The 24719-nt window shown below is 39.2% G+C and overlaps 3 protein-coding genes across 9 annotated transcripts in view; 1 reads left to right on the top strand and 2 right to left on the bottom strand.

Annotated features, from left to right (window-relative positions):
• Positions 1–515: 515 nt before the first annotated feature.
• On the top strand, positions 516–19027 carry LOC127866289 (solute carrier family 15 member 4-like). Of its 5 annotated transcripts, none has more exons than XM_052406737.1 (11): positions 516–944; positions 9318–9630; positions 11170–11268; positions 11710–11780; positions 12028–12167; positions 13220–13389; positions 14075–14265; positions 14484–14670; positions 14991–15191; positions 15574–15708; positions 18038–19027. In XM_052406737.1, the coding sequence occupies exons 1-11, from the start codon at positions 903–905 to the stop codon at positions 18304–18306; spliced, it is 1818 nt and encodes a 605-aa protein (XP_052262697.1). In that variant the 5' UTR covers positions 516–902; the 3' UTR covers positions 18307–19027. The 5 variants fall into 5 exon arrangements, with proteins under 5 accessions (XP_052262697.1, XP_052262696.1, XP_052262698.1 ...); XM_052406736.1 differs by lacking the exon at positions 11170–11268 and adding an exon at positions 11025–11122 and having other exon boundaries at positions 9318–9631; XM_052406738.1 differs by lacking the exons at positions 516–944; positions 11170–11268 and adding exons at positions 8712–8957; positions 11025–11122 and having other exon boundaries at positions 9318–9631.
• A 2114-nt stretch (positions 19028–21141) lies between these two features.
• LOC127869597 (uncharacterized) lies at positions 21142–23400 on the bottom strand. The gene is made up of 2 exons (XM_052412252.1): positions 22980–23400; positions 21142–22871 (listed from the first exon to the last, which is right to left on the bottom strand). Exons 1-2 carry the CDS (start codon positions 23398–23400, stop codon positions 21142–21144), a joined length of 2151 nt encoding a protein of 716 aa, XP_052268212.1.
• A 489-nt stretch (positions 23401–23889) lies between these two features.
• The window catches only part of LOC127866282 (inactive serine/threonine-protein kinase TEX14-like), a 31130-nt gene continuing 30300 nt past the window's right edge, over positions 23890–24719 (bottom strand). For all 3 annotated transcript variants that reach the window (XM_052406727.1, XM_052406728.1, XM_052406729.1), the window contains one exon: positions 23890–24431. In XM_052406727.1, coding sequence (XP_052262687.1) covers positions 24258–24431 — 174 coding nt within the window. In that variant the 3' untranslated portion in view covers positions 23890–24257. The remainder of the gene's footprint in view (positions 24432–24719) is intronic.

Raw genomic sequence — 24719 nt, 5'->3', positions numbered from 1 at the left:
AAATAAGAACAACATTAACATTTACAAAATAATATCATCTTATTTAAATCAACAAAATTGTCAAAACAGTGTTTATAAACCAACCCACATTTTGATTCTACATTTATATGGTTTGGAAATAATTTTTATCATAGAAGCGTCATAAAAAAGGTCTGTGATTCCCAGTTGTAATGGATTGATGAACTTTGTATTGATCATATGGCTTAATGTTTTGAATTATTTTGGAGGAAAACTATTAAAACATGGTTTATAACGTGAAATCTAATTTACCAACAATCACAGTGTAAGTTTCAATTGAGAATCCAATTATTTTTTCGCAGCTGTTACATAATTTGATCGTCTTGGTGCATGGGAAATGAATCTATTTGTACATGTATCAGGAAATATTAGCCAGTCGTTTGTGCATGGGTCACGAGACTAGATAATAATTATTACAGAAAATGTTATGAACACGCGCTTGAGTCACATGTAGATCTAAATATGGGTTATTATCTAGTACTTATTTGGTATTATTTTAAGTCTCATATTTAACGTACACTGTTTACTGGTTATGGGTTTTCATGTTTACAAGTCTATTGAAGTTATTATAGTTGTACAATAACGCGGCAGAAATAACTCGACCAAGTAAATATGTGATAGAACACTGTGTGGGATTGAACATATTCAAAATTATATGAATTAATATCCAAAAAATCCACCTTGTCTATATACAGGACATACTATATGCGTGGACCAGAATAAATGGGGGTTAAAAATCCATCTGGTCCATACGGAAGGTCATGAAACAACAATGTGCATCAACTTGAATAGATAGGACTTAAAAGTTCACCGATTCAGTACGGAAAGAAATGAAATAATATATGTGATCGAATATTCGAATAGGGACCGGTATTACAGACGACATGAGCTACCGATTCGACGCCGGTGGTTCGAATGGGACACAGGTGGGTACAGGTCCCGATGCTTTGTGTTTACTGAATTTATGATCAGGTATGTTCGCTTCCTTGTCGCGTATACATCTCATACCTCATGCACCTACCTATTTGCAGCCGGTTATGAATGTATGAAGTACAAATCGCTTGATTTATCATGCGTTCACCGACCTGCATGCATGATAAATGTATACTACCACACACACTCCTCGTGCAGGATGCAGATGCGTAGAGCGTCGATCATTTCAATAATGTTTGAAAGTGTCACATTTCGACATTTCAATTCAACCACGTGAGAACGCTTATGCCACGTCTTGCGATTTATATTTGAAATATGTGTATGTCGCTAATGTCACGTGTTGCCTTTTCTATTCAAACACCCTATGCCGCTAATTTAACGTGATGAAATATGTTATGTCGATAATGTCACGTGGTGCCGTTTCTATTCAATTATCCTATGTCTTCAATGTCACGTGTTGTCGATTCTAGTCGAACATGTTATTCCGCTAATTTCACGTGTTGTCATTTATATTCAAACATGTTATGACACTAATGGCACGTGTCTCAATTTCTATTCAAACATTTTTTGCCGCTACATTTACATTTATAAATGTGTGCATGTCGCTAATGTCACGTGTTGCCACATCTATCGAAACACGTTATGTCGCTGATGTCACGTGTTACCAGATCTATTCAACCACCTTATGTCGCTAAGGTCACGTGGTGTAATTTCTATTCAAACATATAATGTCGCTTATGTCACGTTTCGTTATTTCTATTCGAACCTGTAATTCCGCTAATGTCACGTGTTGCCGATTCTATTTAAACTTGGTTTGGCGCTTATGTTGCGTGTTGCCAATTGTATTAAAATATATGTTGTGTCGCTAATGATATCTAATTTCTTCAGGGGATTGTTAACACAATTTCGTATTTTTGAAAAACGTTTATTAAAAGAATCTACTGACAAAACTGTACTATATGGACATTTGAGTACTTAGTAACTATTATAATAACAGGGAAAAAATATATGTCAACCCTTTGAGATCGAACTCGGTACAAGTAGAACGATATACCACCACAGCACGTAGGCTTTGGACTTCCCAAGGAAGTATAAACACTATGTTTGTAATAAACGATGATACATTATCGATGAAAAGCGTAACAAATCCTTTATTATTTTTTTTTCCGATTTCGATTGATGAGTTTTAATAATCTAACATAGAATTGTTTAATTTTAGTCAGCAGTGTTAGTTTGCTTGTTTGATTATAATGTTTACCTTTATACATGTATTGAAAAATACTACATTCTCTTAAATGGTCATTTACCAAAGTGTGAACAAGTCGCTCTCAATATTCACGATTCTCATATCCTAAAAATAATGTATGATGTCTCCTGGAGAATAATTAATTCGGTTTTTTGAACACACACAAATCAATACGATAGGATGTTGTTGGTTTTTTATATTAGCAATGGTAAAATTAATCTTGCCATGGATAATCTTGGTTATGAATGCTGTTTGTCGTAGCATTAACACCTTAAGGCTTATTAAATCTAAAGATGACTCACAAACGTTTCCATAGCGGCATTCATTATCAAAATGTCGTGCCCGATGCATTTTTATAATAGACATTTAACTTCAATAAGGATACAAATACAGCTGGTTCTGATTATGTTTGCATTTCTGACTAGAAATACGGAGCATTTCTCTGTTTCATAATGCAAATTCTTACAGTTGGATGACACACGACATTACAGTTGCTAATACATAATTCCTCCTTCATCTGGAAGAGTGGGCGCATTGTTCATTATTGCATTAGGCTTTCATTGGACTTATTTTTTAAGTAATCATTTGCAATGCATTTGTCATTTGCGTTACGAAAAAAAGTCAATATTTATGTTGCTGGATTGATATTGGTTTATTAACAAACAACATGTCATATTTAAATGTAAAACAACCCCATTTAAATGTTACGGAATCTGGATAGTGCCATCTAAAATCTCGCCCATCTTTCATCACGAGCGACACACGACACACGAAGTATACACGATACTTTGCGCGATAGTTGCGCCGATGCACGATATTTTGCGCGACAGTCGCGGCGACGCTGAATATTTTGCGCGATACACGAAGCGACGCGCGAGAATGTACCACGAAATATCGCCATTGTGTAGGTAGCCCAAAATGTGATATATCGTGTTAAAATATCGCGCGTCGCCGCGACTGTCGCGCAAAATGTCGTGCGTCGCCGCGACTGTGGCGCAAAAGATCGTGTATCGCTTGATGTAAGAAGGGCGAGATTATACATGGCACTATCCGGATTCCGTAACATGTAGATATGAGTTGTATTGCTAGATGTATGCATACCACCACCACCACCCCCCTCCCCACATCCCCTCAAAAAGATATAATGAACAAGTTTTCTATATTTTGTTGTAACAAACAATTGCATTACATATATTTTGATTAAATTGAAACAATGTCTAATGATAAAAAATGAAACAATTTTTTGGCATGTATTTTGATAAAAATGATTAATAGCAGGTTAATTCGTTGAATTTATCGTTACTAAACGAAACTTCAAGTATTTAGTATATGTTCAAACCTTTGAGCGATCAGACCTTCATGTCATGAAAATTTATATTATGTACCGGTATTTATTTGCATTTATTTATATGATTGTGAAAAAATGAACACGTTTCTTAATATTTTGGTAGATATTACCAGAACATTTCAAAAACTACTTATAAGCGGACAAGTATGAGTCATTTACATTTACTGTACGACTGTAAATATGCAGATAACATTTAGGATTTTGCAGAATGTATACTTTTTGTAAGAATTCTATAGGCGTCGTTGCACAGCTGTGCAATAGTCAACATATTGATTTCACATCAGAGCAGTCAACCTCATATACAAGTGTCCATTTCAAAACGAAAAAAGTCTTTTTGTTGAATACTCGCAAGAACATCTTGAACAATTATTTATATTTAACCGTAATCAGTCTTTTTTGTGCGAATATTTTTAAAAACACCTTCACACTTTAATTGCTACATAATCGATATAACAATGATGAGGGGCCTTTTCACAGATTTTGGCAGTTTTTAACTTATTCATTAAATGCTTTATATCGATAAATGTAAACATTGGATCGTAAAAGCTCCAGTAAAAAATCAAGAATAAAATTAAAAAAAGGAAAAGAACATTGCCCGGACCAGGTTTCGAACCAGTGACCCCTGGAGTCCTGCCAGAGTCCTGAAGTAAAAACGCTTTAGCCTACTGAGCTATTCCACCGAGTACATATGCATGACGTATTTTATACCTTATATAAGCAATCTTCGTAGCTTCACAAAATTTAGTGTAGCGCGTGCCGCCGACTACCTGAGGCCGCCACCGAGCGCTATGTGCGCGGCTTCACAACGACGATGTGCCTTCCGAAACCCTCGGAAGGCTAATTACAAATAACAATGAATTAAAACTAATTTTTCTCAGGCTACCTGCCTTATGATTGGAAAATGAAGAGTAATTGAGTCGCCTTAAATATATACAATGCGACCAAAAGAGGGGAATCGATGCCTTCGACCGATTTCCTGAGGCCGCCACCGAGCGCTATGTGCGCGGCCTCACAATGCCGATGTTCCTTCCACGAATCCTCCGGCTTCCGTGAAGCTACATGTCACCGCCTCCGTGAGGCTACTGGCTTCCGCGAAGACACTGGCTCACGTCACCCCAAGGCCTTAGGTGAAGCTTCCGACACTGCCTTGTACGACGTCCGTAGATTCCAACCCTCTCCAAGAAACAGGAACTCTGCAGCCCGGGCAGCACCGTTTAAAGCTTGAAGCGAACGTAAATACCCAACTGCTCCAGAATACTGTTCTTTTAGAGTAACGTCCCTTTTCTTCAGATGTTGATCCGCTCGCATACACCGGAGGACTCCCCAACTTGCCTTTTTGCAAGCCTTTTATATACTGGCAAACAGAGCGCCACCTAGCTAACGGAAAGACACGATCCGGAAACTACCGACGTTTCCGAATTCCATCCGCACTCTACGGAGATCACCGATCAGCATTTCTCCTTCACTAACACAGAAACTAGCCGAATATATACGCCGGATTTTACTAGAAATATTTCTTAAATATCAAATACTCTTTAAATGCTTAATATATTACTTTTAGCCATACAATTAACTTACTTTATGAAGAACAAGTTACAATTTAATATTGTTAACGTGGCAAATGTAAAACTAAGGGAGGTAATTATACTGTAGCTGTGAAGAAACGCAAAGCATATATTTCGACAACGAATCCTTTCGTTATATTACCCACGCCTCCGATTTGACATGAGTCCCCTCATGATTCCAATATACAAAACTAATACAATCAAACACTACAACTAATCCAAAAACTGTACACAAGCAAACTTCAACAAGGGCTAACATACATATTGCAATAACGAATGTCTTCTTGAGATAATAAATGTATCAACATCAGTGCCTAAAAAAATCTACTCACTACTTAACATGGTTCGTACTGAACCAAAAACACACAAAGTCCCCATTATCAGGACACTTCCTCTTCAAGTGAAACATTCAGCCGCAGGTGTAACACCGTCGCTCCATGATGCTTGGCCTTTAACCATATCTGGGTTGTGAGGTTTCCGCGGTGCCCATGAGCTGACTAAGCCGTTTGTTGAGCATGTCAACCATCTTTTGAAGCTCATTCATTTGCTTCATTGGCTTAATTATCGTCATCGGTACCTACCGCAGACACATGTCTGTCAGGCTTAGTTCTTTCTGCACGATAAAAAGCTTCGAGCTCCACAGCGTGCCTGATGGCATCATTGAGGCTTACTGGTCGGACCTGTTTGATGCGAAGTCTCATGTCCGCACTTTGAAGAGCATCAAGAAACTGATCTTTGGCCAATGTTTCTTTCAGGTCTGCCGGTGCAGAGGGGTATGCCAGGTTGTTTAATCTTCGAATGTCTTGCCCCAGCTCTCCCAACGTTTCCGATGCTTTTTGCCTGCGATCGCGTAACTGCACTCTGTACAGTTCCGTCTGGTCAGGAGGCGCAAAACGTTCTTCTAGGGCTTGCAACAGTGAATCAAAATCTCTGGAATTGTGTGCAAGGTTTCCCAATACCCCTTGCGCTTGGCCACGCAACGACACTGCCAAATACAATCCCTTGTCGTTGTAGTCCCATTGATTAATCTCAGCGCACGTCTCAAAGTGCGCTCTATAATCTCGCCACGATGATTGACCATCATATGTAGCTGCCTTCACTGAAGCTGAAGGCTTCAATGAAGTCTTCTTTCTTGTTGTTACATTTTCTCCGGGAATAAATAACTTTGATTGAGGCTTAGGTGTCTCTGTTTCTAGACCAGGAGTAGAGAAGCGAGTCTGGATTTTGTCACGCTCTAATCTATCAAGTTCCTTCTCCAAAGTCAACGTTTCACACTTTTTAACGAGGGCTTCATTTTCCCGCTTCAACCGCTCCATTGCTTCAAGAAGACTTGCGTCACCACCTTGAGCCATTTTGAGGCCTGGGCTTGACAGGTTAGAACTGTCGATAGGTTTCTGTACCCTATCCCACCGCTGCCATCAAATATGTAGCGCGTGCCGCCGACTACCTGAGGCCGCCGCCGAGCGCTATGTGCGCGGCCTCACAACGACGATGTGCCTTCCGAAACCCTCGGAAGGCCGATTACAAATAACAATGAATTAAAACTAATTTTTCTCAGGCTACCTGCCTTATGATTGGAAAATGAAGAGTAATTGAGTCGCCTTAAATATATACAATGCGACCAAAAGAGGGGAATCGATGCCTTCGACCGATTTCCTGAGGCCGCCACCGAGCGCTATGTGCGCGGCCTCACAATGCCGATGTTCCTTCCACGAATCCTCCGGCTTCCGTGAAGCTACATGTCACCGCCTCCGTGAGGCTACTGGCTTCCGCGAAGACACTGGCTCACGTCACCCCAAGGCCTTAGGTGAAGCTTCCGACACTGCCTTGTACGACGTCCGTAGATTCCAACCCTCTCCAAGAAACAGGAACTCTGCAGCCCGGGCAGCATCTTTTAGAGTAACGTCCATTTTCTTCAGATGTTGATCCGCTCGCATACACCGGAGGACTCCCCAACTTGCGTGTGTGTTGTTGTAGGTTATTTACAGGTCGTTCCCGCGTCTTCGTGACTACATTTGGTATCGACCTGCCCCTGTGATGTTTCAGGGGAGACAATCTCAAGACAAATTCTTGTCTGGACGCAGCTCCTCCGAGGGAGTGCAGCAAGCAGCTCTGCCTTTATGGCCACTCTCGTCACCGGCCGTCGTCTTCAACCCCGAGACGGTTTCCCCAGTGCGTTGAGCGCACTGAGTACCGCCGCCCCGGGTCCACTCTCTAGGGCCACACCCTCGATGTTCTGATGCCAACACCAGGTCCACCCCGTACGTCCTCCATAATGGTAAGCTCCCTGTCCCGCTCTCTCCAGTCCCTCTCTTGGAAAGTATAGTGTGAAAGCCACACTATCTCCTAGGCCCTTGCATACAGATTGGCTCGGGCCCCCGGTCTTCAAGATCCTGGAGATAGCGAACCCCCGTCGATGTACCAGTCCCTCTCTTGGAAAGTATAGTGTGAAAGCCACACTACCTCCTTGACCCTTGCAAACAGAGTGGCTCGGGCCCCCGGTCTTCAAGGTCCTGTATCAGCGGTTGACGAGACCGCTGTATCTTCGGGGAGACAGCGAACATAGCAGTTTAGAACACGTCCGGCTCGAGGGTGGCGGACTCAGCTGGATTAGCAGAGCCGCCCGCAGAAGTTCCCTCTATAAGGAAATATGTACAGGTGAGAAGATCTTCTGCGGGTGACTCTCGCCTCGGTCGCGACGCGCACGCTCCAGCTGCTGACCGAGACTCCCCAACTTGCCTTTTTGCAAGCCTTTTATATACTGGCAAACAGAGCGCCACCTAGCTAACGGAAAGACACGATCCGGAAACTACCGACGTTTCCGAATTCCATCCGCACTCTACGGAGATCACCGATCAGCATTTCTCCTTCACTAACACAGAAACTAGCCGAATATATACGCCGGATTTTACTAGAAACATTGCTTAAATATCAAATACTCTTTAAATGCTTAATATATTACTTTTAGCCATACAATTAACTTACTTTATGAAGAACAAGTTACAATTTAATATTGTTAACGTGGCAAATGTAAAACTAAGGGAGGTTATTATACTGTAGCTGTGAAGAAACGCAAAGCATATATTTCGACTACGAATCCTTTCGTTATATTAGCGACAAAAACAGAACCTTCCAAATTATTCAATCGTTTCGCGTTGCAACGCTTTATAGTTTTTAGGTTTTAAAATCGTCAAAAGATGCATATAATGGCTTTATTAGACCATGGTAAATGTTCAGTATTACTGTTTCCTCACAAATATCATAACTAAAACGAAAATTTGCGAATCTGAAACAACTTTTTTCAATTTTGTCAATTTACCAAAGCGTGAAAAGATCCCTTTAAGCTTGTTAGTTTGTTTAAATACATTATTATATATGTTATGGGTATACAATTAAACGTATATTGTGGTTAATAAACATAATCAGGTCAACAATGCTATTCTCTGTTGCTGTTTTTTTTTCTTTCGGGTGTCTGTGCATTTATTAATTGTATTATCTTTGAAACATCAGTATGATTATTATCGAGCAAAATTATATGATATCTTCATCACGGTCACATGCTGGTGAGTTATATGAGAGGTAATAAATAGTGCAGTGTGACCAGTTGTATAGATTATATAATAAACATTGTATATAGTGCAAATGTAGAAAAACTAATAAAATACAAATGAACCTAACATTTGTATGGATATTGTGATCAGAAGACCTACTCGCTAAAAGAGAAATCAAACAGATAATAACTTGCTATGAATTATTAGTTTTCGGTGTATTTTTATATAAAAAGGAAAGAGAAACTTGTATAAAAACAATAACTCGTTAAGTCATGGCTACATTCGTGGTAAATAAAGTATGTATTCCACATAAAATTGAAATGGTATATAAAACAACAAAGGGTACCTATACATGCGTTGTATTTAAGTAGAGTTCTTAACGTTTCTGATTTTAATATAGAAATTTGAAACATCGACATACGTTTTGTAATACAAACTAGAAATAATAAGGATGTTAGTATCGTTTGAATAGGTATATCCAACTGATTAGACGATTTAACTTGAATACACGTGATGTAAATAATCTAAATGATAACCTCCTCTACCTACACTTTAAAGCAAGACACCATTATTTCAAGGGTTGTTTAAGACACATTCCTGCGACTCCAGGCTGATAAATCCTTTATCTTCGTTTTGTTGACCTTTCTTATTTGAAGACTAATAGCGACAATGAAGATTTCGGCGATACCAGTTTTGAGTCCCAACCCTTGCTGAACGCACCAGAGGACCACCGTCGGACCAGGCCTAGAACCCCAGCAATGACAAAGGAAACCGACCTGGAGGAGGCCAGGCCAAAGCAGACGGCGAGGATCACAGGTCGCAGACTGTTCACTGTGTGCAGCATACTGGTGACGGAACTATGCGAGCGACTCACGTACTATAGCGTGGTGGCCAACATGGTGCTGTTCTGCACCGACAAGCTCAAGATTTCCAGCGACAGTGCTTCGGTCATCACGCTCGTTTTTTCAGGTAAGTACATTTTTTAAATTGTATTGATTGTCGTGATTCTGGCAAACCACCAGGGGTAGATGTAAATATTTCATTAAATTCTACTTACTTTTTTGCGTTGTGTCATGATTTGCATACATATCAATGAATCTATTTAATTATACGGTTTTGTCATGAAGCTATATGCAAATAGCTCTGCGTATTAATATTGTACATCACGACATTATGATGCATCTCTTTCCGTGTGAGTTTTCGAAATATACTAGTTATTTGTATACATGTTTTTAACGTAATAACGAAAAGTTTGGTAACCAATATCAATTGTGCTTATTGAAGTACATTTTAAATATTCTTCAATTGAAATTCATGTGCCCAGAAATAAAACACGAGTAAGTTTGAGTATTATTAGTATTACTGTTGTTATTATTTTCGAGCAGAAACAGCGGAATACAGCCGTGTTTGTCGTATGCAGGATGCATGTTGGACAACATATTAAATTGATAACGCTCATTTCTAAAGTTCATCAGATGATAATGTTAACATCATAATGATACCAAAATCATACTTCATTTATCAAGAACAAAACATGAAGATAATGTAGTGAACTGCCATTAAATGATTGTTGACAATCTTATCCATGAAAGATTAAACGATGAAATTGAGGTAAATTTAAACTTCACAATATTTATTTGTCTGTAAATATATTAACACATGTTTAACTCGTGCGCTTGTGATAAGCATACATAAAGGGACAGAGGACAGGTTTATAAATAGGTAACCAATTAAGAACACAATTAAAAGAGCGTGTACAGTTTGCGTTTACCAATATGCTTGCATGTTTCTGTACCTGCATTTCATACTTTGGTCTATAAAATGAAGGAAAAAAACATTAAAGCTGACATACGAAGATAACAGGCGTTGATAAATCTAGATGAGTGTGACACAAATACTTACATTGCCAAGCTAACATTTGCTTTATCAAAGGACAGTAGTCACATTTGCCTGTGTTATACATTATATTGTGTCGCTGCTCGATGAAGCATAAATAAATTGTATTGAATAAAACGTGTGTGCTATCGTAGTTTTTTGTCGTTACACAATTGTACATATTTCTATATCAGAATCGACCCAAATAATCATTTGCAGCTTCGATTTGAATTGAAATAATCTATTTTATGTCTCTCTGACTAGTAGAACAACGTGGCTCTATTGCACGACAAATGTGCATCAAATATGGTCGTATTCCATTAAAACAGAAGTTGAAATAAATACAATACATACTAGTAGTTATCTAATTAATGCGATACCATATCAACGGAACGCTTTCAGATACAATATACAGGAACACATCTTCATACATGCACAAACGACAGCAAACCCATATCTATGGCTTAATCATAAATTTGATTTATAAGGACGGTGTACATCATCCCCGTGGTAGGCGGAATCGTGGCCGATTCTTTGGCTGGAAAATACAACACCATTCTGGGAGCAGGGCTGATCTATATACTCGGTAAAAGTCTTACATTATTTGTGATCGGAACTCTGTTACCACTTCAGGGACGGTAATGTGCATTCCCGTGGTGGGAGGAATTATCGCTGATTCTTTCGCTGGCAAATACAACACCATTCTTGGGGCTGGACTGATCTATATACTTGGTAATATATGTTTTAGGACTAACAAATCGAGTATTAAAACTAGAAGACTCAATAGCAGATTGTAATTTCTGCAATGCAACTAGCGAAATTTACGTTGCCGAGTTAAAAAATAATTGACAAAAGTCTTGTATTATTTACTTGTCCGTCGACAAAGCCTAACAGTATCATCAGTGTAAATGTATATGCAAATATCGAAGAGATCGATGAAATATGGACTTGTATAGAGTTATATGTACAACTGCAATTCCGTTAAAATATTGTCGAAAATATCCTTTGTGCACCAGCAATTGCAACTGCGTGGATTTGCACACGAAGTTAAATGCATGAAGTCTCACGGAAACCGTCTTTTTTTAAATATTTCGATGTTTTAGTCGATGTCACATAAACAATGAAAACAATTCAAAAACGAACATTTGATTACCTGTCGCGTTCATTTTACAGGCCTGTTTCTACTGCCGGCATCGGCCATAGACTATAGGAAATGGTTTGGAGGAGACGAAGACATGAGCTTAGTAAGAATGCAAAACCGACAATTGTTTTAACGTATAGTGCAGTTATTTCAAACTATTTATAAGATCGCATTATGATATAAGATGTAATTAATGTTAAAATAAATTTAGTCATTTTAGGCTATGCTTGGAACTGTTGTATGGCATTTTGTTTGTAAATAATTATTCAATTTATAGATTCATGTAATTGACGCATTTTGCCAAAACATTTTTTCTCTGACAACTTATTCTTTTCCGTTTCATATAAAAGGGGACAAGGAAAACCTATTTTTTCGTGGGTCTGGTGTTTGTTGCCATAGGGACGGGTGGAATCAAAGCCAATGTGGGTCCATTTGGGGCTGAGCAGATCAAAGATCTAGGCCCCGATGCAGTCCAGTCGTTTTTCAACTGGTTAGATTTTCTACATGTATTTAGTAGAGCATGTGTCTGTTGTATACGCAGTATTTAATTATTTAAGTATAAAATATTTCATTAAATTCATTTAGCTTATTAAAATACTAACAAATCAGAACTCCTAGAACTGTCTGAGTATATCTTTTTCGCAATTAGAACCAACTTAATCAATATGAACCAATAACACCACATTTTGGTGGATGCTAACCTTAAGAATATATTAACACACGTGTCTGTTATGTATGTCTGCATTTGAGAGCCGCTGTTATTGGTCAAACTATATGCATTGTCTCCTGAAGTTTGTTGTTGTTAATTGTGTCATGGTCATGGTGATACGAATGGTTAAATGTTATTTAATAGTTGTAGTACTAATAAATCTAATATCCGTCTTGTTTCAGTAATACATAGACTTAAATATTTAACTCGCATCGAATATGTTAAGAACATTCTCCGCAAGTAAACTAAATAATATCAAGCAAATTCCATTGACTTGCTATTTTAATGAACTATTTGCTATGTTTATATTGCTATGTACTGATTGTAGTCGCCAATACAACTGTCTGTCTGTCTTTAAGTGTGTATCTTATACAGCATTTACATATATAATATATTTAGTTAATTGGTTCTTACATCTGATAATGGTTAGGGCTTGATGGCATGTACTTGTTTAAAGCTTAGGCCAAACATACTTCGGAAGTTTCTAAAAAGCCCGTATAGATTTATGTGCAGTTATTTATTTATCAAAAAGATACTGCCAGCAATCTAACATTAGCAGTACACAGCATTTCTATTTTGCAGGCGTCTCCCCAGAATTTTGTTAAATAACAGTGGCAAAGACCCGCAATATTAAGATGTTGTTTTTTGTTTAAAAACTGTGTATGTGTCCTGTATTATTTTCATCATTTCTTGAAAGCTTTCGCAAATACATAAAGATAAAGCGAAGGGGTTCTCCTGAATTGGCGCTGTGGTAGCTCTGCGCTAAAGACCCTGTTGATTAGTGGCCTGAAGTTGCTCAATCGTACACAAGACACCATATACATGATCTGCAGGTTCTACTGGTTTATCAATGCCGGAGCCGTGGTGGCCTACTCAGGTGTGGCATACGTGCAGCAAGAAGTAGGCTTTGACTACGGCTTCCTGATTCCCCTTCTCAGTATGCTTTTGGCGATCGTGATCTTCATGATTGCCAAACAAAAATATATCCACCAACCAACAGATGGTATAACTTCTTCGGCTTTTAATTTAAATTTGTGTAATCGATGACATTAAGAAAATAATCTTTATTTTTACATAATGTGTACTATTTACTTCTAAACCAATATTAATATACATGTATTAACACATAATATTTTTGATAATAAATTACATTTTGAGATAAATAAAGTTTACAATAAAAGTTTTTTTTATTGAAATGTTAAGTTTCCTGCTTGACCCTATTTCCAATATACTGAGCATGTCAGTAGAGCCTTGCATTTTTATATTATATTTACCATAATTATAACGATACATATATATTTTTCATATAGAGAATTACTGATCATGAAAACGGCCAAGTAATTCTAAGAAAAACGCCCAAAACCCACACGTTTACTCGTATTTGCGACTGGAACAAAATGTGTCTATGTGAACAGGAACTGTCTAAGAACAAAATGAACATGTCATAGAAAGTGGAGATTACCACACAATGGAAACGCTATACTCAGTAATCTCGAAAGGAGTTGCACAATGCAAATATTTTAGAGAATTTCTCTCAATATCAGCCAATGGAATATTGGGATTTATTCATTCGGGTCTTTTGGCGGGAAATTTCTGCAACATTCGATTGGCTATTTTATTATGTCTAAACCTAGCTAGGTTAGACAGCTACGCCAAAATACATTATATGATGCTATGATTCGTTGTAGGTAGCATTGTGGCTCAGTCTTGTGGGGTGTGCTGTCAGAGTATCAACAAGTGCAAGAACCCTTCCTGGCGCAACGCACTGAAAGAGAACGGTGGTTCGTACGACCATCCGATGGTGGAAGGCGTGAAAGCCGTCCTCAAGGTCCTACCAGTCTTCGGAATTGTCATTATCTACTGGGCAGTATACTCACAGGTACCATACCAGCTTGGTTTATTTATCGGTACAAATTAATATATATGTGAACATGGATTGCAAATATTGTATTTGTTAGAATGGTACGTTTAGTTGAAACTTTTGACATTTTATAATGACCGATGGCTAGTTCTAAACGTTTGTTTGAAATAGAAAAAGTGTTTTGCTAGATAAATATTTTCGGAGCAAAAATGAGTGCAATGTTTTCTTTGCCGAAGATGAGTACGTCTTTGTTCCTACAAAGCGAGAGGATGGACATCACCGTGAACGGCGCAAAACTGCCCGCAGCCATTCTGAACATCTTCAATACGCTCATTATTCTGGTGATGATTCCCATCATGGACAGGATCGTGTACCCCACACTGGCCAAGTACGGCAAAAGTCCAACACATCTCCAGAGAATGGGTACGGATCGCATCATATCACTTGCTAGTTTCAAACAAATAAGTGGTTAAATATTAAAGGGCGTTTATTATTGAAAAATTAAATATATACATGTATCAATCAAAAATAATGAGTGTGAACATTACAATAGTTAGCAAGAAATGCCATAATGACGGTGACACGATCGACAGACAATGACATATACCAATGACTTATACTTGGTATTTTTTTATGCTAAAGTGAGCTAAAACTGCTAACAAATATAAAACTATTAATCGATTGAAATTGATCATTTCGAGAACGTACGACTACTTTTATATTAATTTATGATTAATTTTCAGGTATTGGCATATTTTTGGTTGCGTTATCGATGGTGTACGCCGGCATTATAGAAATCATACGAAAGAAAGACATGGAAAACCACGGTTTTATCTCCCAGGAGCTGTCGGGCTCAACATTCAATGCTTCTAAAATCTCCATGTTCGCACAGGTTCCGGAGTTTGCTTTGATTGGAGGCAGTGAGGTGTTCGCCAGTATTTCTGGTGAGTTCCATAAATGCATGACTTGAGACTCAGTCTCAACTTAAATAACTATTACCGGTACACGTTTATCGATAGTTATTTATATTTACAGAAAAACACGCATGTTTGTCAGGAGACATTAACTTCAATTAAATGAAAATATATAAATATCGGTTGACAAAAAAAATGTTTTTTCTTCTTTACAAAGTACAAGTATTCGTTTGCCAGGTTACGCCATGTGTTAAAGCAGTAAAGATAATCGTACATAATACGTTATTGTACATTACTGCGAGAGTCAGATATATCGTTTGTTGTTCGCATTATAGTCCAAGGTCAGCTCCGCCGTATGTAATTTTTTACTCATTTATGTATTTCATGTATTCCTACTTATGAACTTTTACAGGTTTGGAATTTGCTTACACCCAAGCCCCCGAGTTTATGCAAGGTCTCATTATGGGATTGTTCTTGATGACCTCAGGGATTGGAAGCTATGTGGCCTCACTGATTGTCACCATTGTGCAGTCATGGCGTACCAGTGGTATGTATTAAACTTGTTTTGTTTCGCGTTTTTTTTTAATTTATGCTAAGGTCACAACAAGATTGTGTCGAGCTTTACCTAGATCGCAACGCTCCTCGCCAACGGCAACATATATAATCTTAATGCCTTAAAAAGAAATGTAGTCCTTGCGCATCAGTAACCCATCGCGATAACATCCTGCGATCAACCTGTGAGCGCAGTGCATTTTTGTTGTTTCGAAATAACGTTTTGCAAGCATACACGACGCACTTCGTTTAAGTGGTACGAATATCTTTCATGGCGCAATCTAAACGGACTATCTTGCAATAAACACAGCGGTACCTCAAGTACGCCGCAAGGAACGTGGGTCTGTTGCATTATGATCAAAGTGCGACTTGTGTTTCATAAAAATAATTACCTTGGCTATTGCAATACTGTTAACAAGACGATTTTTTGAGATTTTGGTGACAATATTTAAACGTTATAATAGTAAATTAATATCGAGGTATAATTGAAGCTAAAAGCAGTAAATGAGACCTTTTCAAGCAGTAAATCTATAAATAAAATGGTGCTAAGTGTGGGTTTGTTAATGTATCTCTGCTGTCCAGTTGAGTTCATGCAAACAACTTACGCTCATCGTCCGATAACTGCGCGTTATACGCGCTTCGACATTTAAAGTGCCCGGTATTTCACAGTCTCGTAATTGCCATATACCGGTAGTCGTTGAATTATTTATGGACGATCTGCAGATAAAGGTGCCGTTTGGTTAATCAAAAACGCGGTGCAGATGCGCGTCGAGCCGATGGTCTCGGTTAACGCACGATGCCCTGAGTATTATAGAAAGTTATTAAGCACTGTCACAACCAACTGTGTGATACGCAGACAAGATTTACGTTGAGATCGGAAGAAAAACGCACGCATTTGATGAACCTTTATAGTTCGCGAGAGCACCATGAAGCCGAGGAGCGGTCACTGCACAATTTACACACGTTAGTTGATTTTCAAAACGATTTAAGTGGATCTTTAAATTTTTTTTTTGCCGTGCCTTTACCCAATCTGCGCGCAGAGATTTGACTGGAACCTGGATCAAACTGGAAAAATGTATTATGCTGAGCCTGAGAGCACGGAACGAAAACTCTACCTGGAGATATGCGTCTAACGTGCCCCAGCCGCGCGTCAGTCATGCAGTTAATCGTGCAATCATTCGGCTGTCGAACGTTCGACTCGCGATTTAAACAGTGAATTCACGAGTTCGTCGTCTATGCTATTGCGTTAAAGCCAACAATAATAACGTCCATACTTTGAGAAAAACACGCATGATGTTCAATAACGACACATAGTGGGAAAACTATTAAGAGCAAAACATGCGTGCACATGCGGCCCAGCTGTACCCCTACTGAACAATTATCTAAAAGAAATACCTACTCTGAGTTGTCAATGGAAAGAACAACACGAAATGTGCGAACGTAGCCCGTACGGGTATGCACGTATCAAGAAATACGCACGATAACCGTACGTTCGACGAAAAAATATTGACGATAGTTCAACATTATCTCGATGCAACCCTGTTATGACCAAAGCTTAATTCAGCGTGTGTGTTCGTATTGCTTCCTATATAAAGACATCTTTTGGTCTGGTCTCATTAGTAGTTTGTTGTGACTTTAGCTAATGGGTCCAGGTATATTATATTCGCTTTAACACCATTATTATTAGTGCGTATAAATTGGGTATCGATCAGTATTTTATCTACCCATATCTGTAATTTGTGATTGCTTAAAGGGATCTTTTCACGGTTTGGTAAATTGACAAAAATTGAAAAAAGTTGTTTCAGATTCGCAAATTTTCGTTTTAGTTATATATGTGATGAAACAGTATTACTGAAAATTTACTAAAGTCCAATATGGCCATTATATGTATCTTTTGACGATTTGAAAACCTAAAAATTATAAAGCGTTGCAACGCGAAACGATTGAATAATTTGGAGAGTTATGTTGTCGTTTAAATTTACGAAACTACGAAGATTGCTTATATAATGTATAAAATACTTAAACTGTGTACTACCGGCGGAATAGCCGATAGGGCTAATGCGTTTTTACTTCCGACTTACTCCAGGACTCCGGGGGTCACTGGTTCGAGCCCTGGTACCGGCTACTTTTTAAAATTTTATTCTTGATTTTTTACTGGAGCTTTTAAGATCCAATTTTTACATTTATCAATATAAAGCATTTAATGACAAACTTCAAAATAGGCCAAAATATGTGAAAAGGCCCCTTTAACTGGCTGCGCATATGAATATTTCACAATCAAATACAAACATTTAAGCGTATTACTTTATATTACATGTTTTCAGAATCCTCGGACTGGTTTCCGGAAGAAGCAAACGATGGCCACATGGAGTACATGCTGTTCTTGCTAGCCGTTCTCTCCTTACTTAGCCTGGTGGCCTTCATCTTTGTGGCGAAATGGTACAAATACAAGCAGCCACACTTCGAGGGGGAGACGGTGGTGCTGCCCCCGCCTTACGAAAACCAGTCTTACGAGTCCTATGACACTAAAGTGTCTGCTGCATTGGGCAAGAAACAATGGCCGCCAGAATTTGATGAAACATCGCGACTGTAACATAATGCATGTGTGGAAGATAAAACAATGTGGAAATATGGTTGCGCACAGATATTCCATTTTCATCATTTACATAGATTCAAGTTCAAGTTCGAAGTAGGGGCCTCACGTTTGAAGAAAGGTCATTTACTGGCTAATTGAAGTATGCAAACTATACTAGTATTGTAGTTAATGTATTGGGTACATTAACTTATAATGATTTCAAATATATACCATTGCAAATGCGTTATTTTGATATTGATAATAATAGATATCATTGAGACATACATCTATTATTTTACTATATATGAATAACATGACGATATTTTGTGAAACTTAAATTTCACGATTAAGTGATAACTGATTAGTGAATTGTATGATATATTATATAGCATGCTGTTTCTTTACTTTATTTTGTATTTAGATTACATTTGTGCTCATCATTTCAGCGTGATAAAATACACTTTTGCAGACAATGTAGTTGTGCTAGAAATGTGCATAATATTGTTTAATATGTCAATGCGATACGATAATCAGTTGTATGACTGTATTGTTCTTGTTTTATAATGCCGTAGTTATAACGTTTTTGTTGTAATGTTCCTGGACTGTTCTTTTTTATTTGATGATTTTCAGCAGTTTATTATGTTTAACAGAAAAGTTAACAAATTATGTTGATTCTTGTAATATTTTTGATGCATATCTGTATTGGATGTATTTGCTTAATAAATATATGCAGTCATAATGATTTTCCATTAATTTTCTTCATGGTTTTAACTCGATTTAATAGTTGCTTTTGAATACCCGTACTCAAGAAAATCAGCAGCAACTAGCAGACCTTATGACTTCACATCTCATACATATACTTGTATTAGTTAGTTTAACCCAAGATCTATAAAAACACATCAATATTTCTTAATAGATCATTGGTTTAACAAAACACAGTTTGTCCAAAGGTCAGAGACTGTGGCCTTACGACCGAGACTACAGCCTCCAGAATGTAAAGAACGATTTGGAATGTAGGCATACATATGTACATGGATAACCAATCCTATTGTTTATCGAAAGTGAACATGTACAGTAGTATATGAGAACGTTCTTCAAGGATGAATACAATCTTATTAAAAATTTCATGTTGATGTAGAACAGATAATGTCTAACCTTATTCCGGTAACGTGTTGTTTACAATAAACAAAAACATACAACTATGCAGAGGCGTCAGAGCTGGGGCGGCAGAGGCGGCGGCAGCCCCAATATTTCCGGCAAAAATGAAATTTCGGCAAATACCTTTTTTCATTTGTTTTTCATTTCAATACCCGTATATTTGAAAATATCTTTACCACGAAGCAAGGTAATCATGCATTCGCGGTTATGACACGCGTATTGTTTATTGCCATCACCCGCCCGCGGTAATGTACGTGTCAATTATGTTGTTAATTGATCGGTCTCTTTTATAACGATAATTCCTTAATTCTTGAGTAATTAAACCTGGGAATCTTAATTGTCGGTATGATCTATGCTTCTTGTTATTAATATAAAGGAAAGTATGACGTGAAACAAATGTACCGATATCCAACAGTCCTTAATTATCACAAAATTAAAGATAACTCAAGATACCTGAATTAATTGTAATAACTCAAAGTAAATCGATAATTCTAAAAAAAAAAATGTTTTTTACCACTTTTTTGTGTCATTTCAATATGTCTACTCCAAACCAACCAACGAATTTTAAATTTCCAAATCAAAATTTCGGGAAAAAATCCCGAAGAACGTTCTTTCAACCCACATGATCCCTATTGTTGTGTCGCCTGCTACAAAGTACAAACTACGGTCGACATATAGAGATAACTTCTCCATCATTTGTCTGTCTGTCAAAACTTTTGTCATTCAAACTATGCCTGCAATAGACGTGTATAAGGTCAGGTATCCGGTATAAAAACGCACCAGAATGCGCCATTTGATGCTAAAATTTGAAAAAAAATAATCCCGGGGGAAGCCCGGACCCCCACCATACCCAATGTCAATTTGCTTCCGACGCCCTGCTATGAATGTAAAATTTAGCTTTCATTGATGTGATAATACAGTTTAAACTGCTGAACGTAGACGTCATCAGCCAAGCTCCGCCTGTCATAGGTTGTTTCTCCCCATTATGCTCGGTACAACCTCAAGGTGGCGGGGCAGGTAGTGATGGCGTCTTTCCTTGACGAAGCTGATGAATTGGGGTCCTAATTTCTTCCGGGGTCTATCCTTCTTCCGCTCTCTTTCTATGGCGTCGGCCAACATTCTTAGTACTTGGTCATGGCGCCACCTGTAGCGCCCTTGTGCAAGGGCTGTTGGACACGATGACAGAATGTGCCGCAACGTTCCTATACTCCCACACAAAGAACAAGTGGGGTCTTCTGTCAGCTTCCATCGCTGAAGATTTGCGGGGGTTGGAAGCATGTCGTATACAGCCCGCAGGAGGAAACTTAGCTGAAGTGGTTCATATGTCCACAGTTCTTGCCACGTGAGCTTCCTCTCTGGTGTACTCCACTTCGTCCAATCCCCTTGCGGTCCAAGCTGGACCGACCTGGCTGACCTAGCTTGCTCTTCTGCGTTTCTGATTTCTCTCTGCACCAGGTCTCTCCTTTCTCTTTTCCCTGCTTTTTCCCACCTTTGAGTCTGTCTGGTGCCAAGTCCTTCTCTTCCCACGTTGATAGATCCCACAACATCCTTGTGCTTTAGACTGCTCTCTGCAGAGTCTACAGCCTTGCTCACTGACCACTTTCTCCCTGTCCTAACCTGAATTCCTGCATTGCTGACTTTACCATCTTCAGAGTCTCTGAGGGTTAGCATAAGACGTGCTTTTGCTTCTTTAAACTACTCTACTAGAGAGCTGATTGGCATCTGGAGCTTTGTTGATCGGTCATACAGTCCAATGTTGGTGAAGGATGGCGGTAGGCCTAACCACTTTCTCAGGTGCTTGCTGATCTTCTGCTCTAGCTTCTCGACGGTGCAGATAGGGACATCATTGACCATGAGTGGCCACATCACTCTTAGCAGGAGACCGTGTTGAAAGACCCATGCTTTGAACTTCCCTGGGAGTTCCGACTTGTCTTTTCTCTGCAAACCCTCAGCTACCTGCTGTTTGAGAATGTCCTGGCAATGCGTGTCTCTCAGTGAGGAATCAAACCATTCCCCTAGGCATTTAATCGGTTTGTCCTCTAGGGAGGGAATCTCTTCTCCCTGGATACACAGTTTGAACTGGCTTGTCACCTTTCCCTTCCTAACCACTAAGCTTCTCGACTTCCCCGGCTTGAACCTCATTCTTGCCCACGTTGCTGTTTTATCAAGGGCCGCCAGAATCCATCTAGCCTGTATGTGGGTTTCAGTGGTGACAGTCATGTCATCCATAAATCCCCTGTTGGATGGTAGACGAATTCCTGTGTTTGTTTTGGGCCCTCTTGACTCTCTCTCCGCTGCCTTGATGATCATATTCATGCCCATCACGAACAGTATCACCGAGATAGTACATCCCGTAACAATCCCCTTCTCCAGTTGTAACCAATTTGTAGTGAACGTGTTGCTAGAGAATCTCAAGTTGATACCGTTGAAGTAGTTCATAATGAGATTTCTTGCACTGTCTGGAATGTGGTAGTGTCGAAGAGCTGTCTCAATAAGCTTGTGTGGAATTGAGCCGTATGCGTTGGCAAGGTCTAGCCATACCACTGTGAGGTTTTTGTGGTCGATTCTAGCTTCATGAAGTAGCTGAGTGAGTGCGCTGGTGTGCTCAACACACCCTGAGAATCCTGGGATCCCACCTTTCTGCACAGAGATATCCACATACTCATTCTCCAACATGTATGTCGTCAATCGCTTAGCTAGGATTGAAAAGAAAATCTTCCCTTCCACACTCAACAACGAGATGGTGCGAAACTGGTTGATGGTCTTGGAGTTCTTCTCCTTCAGTGCCAGACATTCTTCTGCACTTTGCCAACATGACGGAACAGTAGCTTTTCGCCAAACAGTTCGCAGGAGTGACCACAGTCTTCGGAGAAGTTTAGGACATTTCTTGTAAACCTTGTATGGTATGCCACTTGGGCCTGGTGCAGAGCAAGAGCGAGCTTTCTTGACCACTTTGTTGATCTCCTTCCAAGTGGGTTCTTTCATGTTCAATGGACAGTCTGGGTCATTGACCGGTAGGATTCTACTGAACTCTCCAAGGGGTTCCTCTCTTAGTGGGTCGGAGTGGACCTCCCTCAAAAAGGTTTCTACATCCTCTTGACTGCTTTCAAGTTTCACAGACTTCTCTCCACTTAGCAAGTTCTTTGTGAACCTGTAGGGGTCACTAACGAAGGCTTTTCTCTTCTTTGCTCTATCCCTCCTTTTCCGCCTGAGCCTCTCTGCGTTTGTTAGTGTCCTCAGCCTTGATCTAACCTCTTCTCTTAGTTTAACTATTCCCTTCTTCTCAACCTTGCTTGACTGTTTGTAGCGTTTCCTTAGGGATCGCAGTTCTGCTCGGAGCTTTTTTATTTCACAGAGTCTTCTGTTTGGAACCTGCGGCGGTCTCGAGGGGTTTGCTTTCTGCTCCAGTCCAAATCTCTCCTTCCCTAAGGCGTAGGTGATCCAAGGTTATGCTTTAAGCTTCCTATCGACTGATCCTGTCAATGCTGTCTGAAGAACTTGGTCCAAATCCTCATCAAACGATGACCATCCACTGTTGTTCATAGCTGGCCAGGCGATCTTGGATCTTCTTTCTTCAGAAGTCGGTTGCGTTCTCTCCTTGGTAGGGACGGTCTTGTCCTTATTCCTTCCTGCAGCGGGTGGTGTGCACCAAGAATCTGGGAAGGCAAGTTCTTCTTGGCTTGGATGCAATGGTGATTCTTCTGCACTTCCATCTCCCTGCTCTGTAGGGGTCATACTTGGTATGGTCCCCTGCTCTCCAAAAAGCTCATCAAGTGATTGAGTCACCTCAGCTTCAGAATTGTCACCAGTTACAGCAAAAACCGGAGCTGAGAGACCACCAGTACTGTGGTTGGCAACCAGACTGGCTATCTCCCTCGTTTCACCAGGAACACCTGCACGATGCTTGGGCTTTCCCTCCAACCGACAACTGCTCTTCCCTTGATGGATCTTCATCCCTTGATAGTTTTTACAAACTTTCCCACACTGACATACGACCGTTTGATCACTAGTCAAAGACCTTAATTCTCGCCGTGTCGTTTCCGCTGAATCCGTCCTATTGGGCCCTTCATCCTCCCCCCCTCTCGGAAGGCCCTGGGGGTATTGTTTCTGTCTGTCAGTTGTAGCAATTCTGATGGCTGTCTCTTCACAGAGACAGTACAGCAAGCTGCCAACCCGCTGCACACCGGACACTAGTCTATTCCTAGATGTCAGCTGTCTATCCAGCGTCACCGGTCTTTCTCGGTTGTCATTCAGCCTATTCCTGAAAGTCACTGGTAACCCAGAAGTGAATGATGTGATAATACATTTAATATTAACTAGTCTACTTTCATTATAGAAAAACGTTTGGCTAACCTTGTTACTATGAAAAAAGGAAAGGACCTTTAAATATGTTAATGTTTTTTCATTCTCAGTATGACACCATTTATAAAAACTACATTATCATTTACTAGGTTAAATATCAATTTATTAATCAAACAACACAACAATAATTGTATCACATATAAGATTGATCACAGTCAGAGGCAAAAAAATGACTCGGAAACAATAGCTGTCACATGCTTAAACAGAACAGCAAATACATGCATGCTTTCTTAATCAACTTGTCTAAAACATGAACAATAAAACACAGATGCAGATGTACCCGTTATGAAGGAGTAGGGTTGAACAATAATGAAATACTTTACATACATGTACTTTTCTATTGCATTACGATTTTCAGACCTGGCGCCACTGAGCCAATAGGCACCACAAGCTTTATTATTTCTGACCAGGTAGCAGTGATAGACATACGACATGAACGTGATGTAGCATCATTTCTGACTTGTAAATTTGGTGATGACTTTCTGAGCATTCACAGTGTTATTAAGCAGCGTCCTGGAGGCGCCATTTCTGAGGTTCTTCACTCGATGTGTGACCTGGTGTACACCTTCATCATCCAAGTTAGACCGAACTGTTACTATGTTTGCAAATGCCCCTTCATTTGCCTGAAGAATAGTAAGCGCACCACTACATTAAAGCATGAACATTGACTGCATTAATCATATATAAAAACTGAATCAAATCTTTTAGCTAGGGATGATTTTTTGTTATTTGGTTGCATTATTCTTAGTGGTTTGTAAATGTTTCAAAGCTTAACATACATATATGCACTCACACATACATAACACCACGCCACTGTATTTGTTGTCTGATAATTGGACAGAAATTAAAAAAGAATAAAACCCGTCTGTGCATTGTTTAGGAATATACCTACAATGAACTTAGAATTAAAA

Source organism: Dreissena polymorpha, chromosome 2 (genome assembly GCF_020536995.1).
Source record: "Dreissena polymorpha isolate Duluth1 chromosome 2, UMN_Dpol_1.0, whole genome shotgun sequence".
NCBI classification, from domain to species: Eukaryota; Metazoa; Mollusca; class Bivalvia; order Myida; family Dreissenidae; genus Dreissena; species Dreissena polymorpha.
The sequence above is the reverse complement of the archived record's forward strand: the minus strand, read 5'-3'. Positions and strand labels throughout refer to the sequence as shown.